This window comes from Pan troglodytes, chromosome 9 (assembly GCF_028858775.2).
Source record: "Pan troglodytes isolate AG18354 chromosome 9, NHGRI_mPanTro3-v2.0_pri, whole genome shotgun sequence".
Lineage (NCBI taxonomy): Eukaryota > Metazoa > Chordata > Mammalia > Primates > Hominidae > Pan > Pan troglodytes.
In genome coordinates this window covers 7,186,538-7,189,054 of record NC_072407.2, presented here as the reverse complement: position 1 = coordinate 7,189,054, position 2,517 = coordinate 7,186,538, and the positions used below count along the sequence as shown (strand labels likewise).

The 2,517-nt window shown below is 67.7% G+C and overlaps 1 protein-coding gene across 1 annotated transcript; it reads left to right on the top strand.

The window, feature by feature from the left end:
• The first annotated feature begins 1,063 nt into the window (after window positions 1-1,063).
• PHLDA2 (pleckstrin homology like domain family A member 2) lies at window positions 1,064-2,257 on the top strand. Its single transcript, XM_009459708.5, has 2 exons — window positions 1,064-1,627; window positions 1,863-2,257. The coding sequence occupies exon 1, from the start codon at window positions 1,150-1,152 to the stop codon at window positions 1,615-1,617; it is 468 nt and encodes a 155-aa protein (XP_009457983.4). The 5' UTR covers window positions 1,064-1,149; the 3' UTR covers window positions 1,618-1,627; window positions 1,863-2,257.
• Window positions 2,258-2,517: the final 260 nt, after the last annotated feature.

Here is a 2,517-nt window from a genome sequence, read left to right as displayed (position 1 = left end):
TAGCCGGGGTCTCTGGGGTCCTCTCGGCCGGCTCCACCCCCACCCCTGGGAACCCGGGAAGAGCCGGCTTTCGCTTCCGGTCTATTAAACCCTTTAAAGGAAGAGGGTAAATAAAACCGCCCGTCTGCCCAGCTGGAAAGCGATGACTCAGCCGCCCCCGCCGACCCTCGCCCCCAGGCTGATCCCAGAGAGCGGGCGTCGCGGCCCAGCCCGAACCCCTCAGCTCCTGGGACCTCTCTCCGGTCCGGGTCGTGGGGGCGCGGTCGGAGCAGTCCGTACCCCAGTTCGGGACACTACGAGGGCGCAGGGAGGAGAACGGGCTTCCTCTTCCCCTTCCATTTTCTGAGCTCTATGGGTTGCTGGTCTAGCCCTTTCCACGTGTTCCCTAATCCAGCAAAGGTTACTGTTCCCATTTCACAGAAGCGAAAACCGAGGCTAAGAGAGGAGGTCGTTCTGGGCGCAGCCCGTGGGTGGCAAGATAGGAGCTCGGTCCGCTAGGGCAGGGCCACTTTCGGAGAGGGTCTCTGGGCGGCCCTGGGAAGGGCCCCCGAACAGGACGGAACGGCCAGGGCTCGGGAGTAAGGAAGGGGGCCTCGACCCTCCTTCTGCCCCGGGAGCCCGAGAGCGGCAGGGCTGGACTTGGGGCGCCTGGAGGGTGAAGGTCTGGTCCCGGCTGTCTCCCCACGGTGGGCCGGCCCCGGGCCCGCGGGTGCTTCCCGGGGCTCCCCGGCGTGAGTCATCGCGGGCAGGGCTGGCTGCAGCGCATTCTTCCGCGGGGCCGGCCTGCGAGACGGTGCGGGCGAGCGCCCGGGCGGGGCGGGACCTCGAGTCACCCCACGGGGCCGGACAGCTGGGGCACGGGGGGCAAGAGGAACGCGGGCTTCTGAGATGGGAGGGGACGGCCGGGGACCGACCAGAGCGCGGACGCGACGTGCGGGCCCGGACGGCTGGGCTTGGGGAGGGTATGGCCCGGGGCGCGCGGGGCTCAGGCGGGCGGGGTGGCCCGAGGGCCGGGGCGGGGCGGGGAGGGGGCGGGGCGGGGAGGGGCAGCTATAAAGGCCGCGCCGGGGCCACGAGGAGCAGAGCCGGCGCCGTCACCACCCGCGTTGCCGCCCGCATTGCCGCTCCCAGTCCCGCGCTCGGCACGACATGAAATCCCCCGACGAGGTGCTACGCGAGGGCGAGTTGGAGAAGCGCAGCGACAGCCTCTTCCAGCTATGGAAGAAGAAGCGCGGGGTGCTCACCTCCGACCGCCTGAGCCTGTTCCCCGCCAGCCCCCGCGCGCGCCCCAAGGAGCTGCGCTTCCACTCCATCCTCAAGGTGGACTGCGTGGAGCGCACGGGCAAGTACGTGTACTTCACCATCGTCACCACCGACCACAAGGAGATCGACTTCCGCTGCGCGGGCGAGAGCTGCTGGAACGCGGCCATCGCGCTGGCGCTCATCGATTTCCAGAACCGCCGCGCCCTGCAGGACTTTCGCAGCCGCCAGGAACGCACCGCACCCGCCGCGCTCGCCGCACCCGCCGAGGACGCCGTGGCCGCCGCGGCCGCCGCACCCTCCGAGCCCTCGGAGCCCTCCAGGCCATCCCCGCAGCCCAAACCCCGCACGCCATGAGCCCGCCGCGGTGAGTGACTGCCCGCGTCCCGGCGAGCCCTGCGCCCTAACAGCCGGGACCGGGGCCTTTGGGAAAAACCACTTCAACCCCAGACGGCGGGGCGGGGGGCGGGGGCGCTGCACCTCCTTGGGGGACCCGGCGCCCCGCAATCGCGCTGGCCCCCGCGCGTCAGGGTCTCGGGGCCCCTCAGGCTGGACCCGGACCGGCCCTGGCACAGCTCTCTGACCCAGTCCTTTCCCCACAGGGCCATACGCTGGACGAGTCGGACCGAGGCTAGGACGTGGCCGGCGCTCTCCAGCCCTGCAGCAGAAGAACTTCCCGTGCGCGCGGATCCTCGCTCCGTTGCACGGGCGCCTTAAGTTATTGGACTATCTAATATCTATGTATTTATTTCGCTGGTTCTTTGTAGTCACATATTTTATAGTCTTAATATCTTGTTTTTGCATCACTGTGCCCATTGCCAATAAATCACTTGGCCAGTTTGCTTTTCTACCATCCGGCTGTGGCTCAGTGAGACTCCTGCTGGGAGGGTGGAGGCCCAGGAATGGGCGGGCAGGACACCCTCATCCAGTCTTGCGGGGCTGGTGTGAAAGGCGCTGGGAACCGGCTTTGAATGAATAAATGAATCGTGTCATCTGCTGGGCCTGGTCCACACCCTCTTTTCCAAGCAGCCTCCCCAGAGGCCAGGAAGTGCCCTGGGGCTTGACCCTGGCTACCTTCTGCTCCTTGGTGTGTCCTGAGGAATTGAACCTGGGGAGGACAAGGGCCCTGGGTCCAAGCTGCTGCTGCCTGTGGTGGGGGGACCTTCCCCAGCAGCACTTCCTGCCCACAAACCACCCGTGCAGTCAGACCAGAAGGAATCCCTCAGCCCTCTGGCTGCCCGCCGCCAGCCGCTCCTG

What these genes read in the sequence shown, in the direction of transcription:
- PHLDA2 (XM_009459708.5), top strand. Translation starts at nt 1,150, where the DNA reads ATGAAATCCCCCGACGAGGTGCTACGCGAGGGCGAGTTGGAGAAGCGC.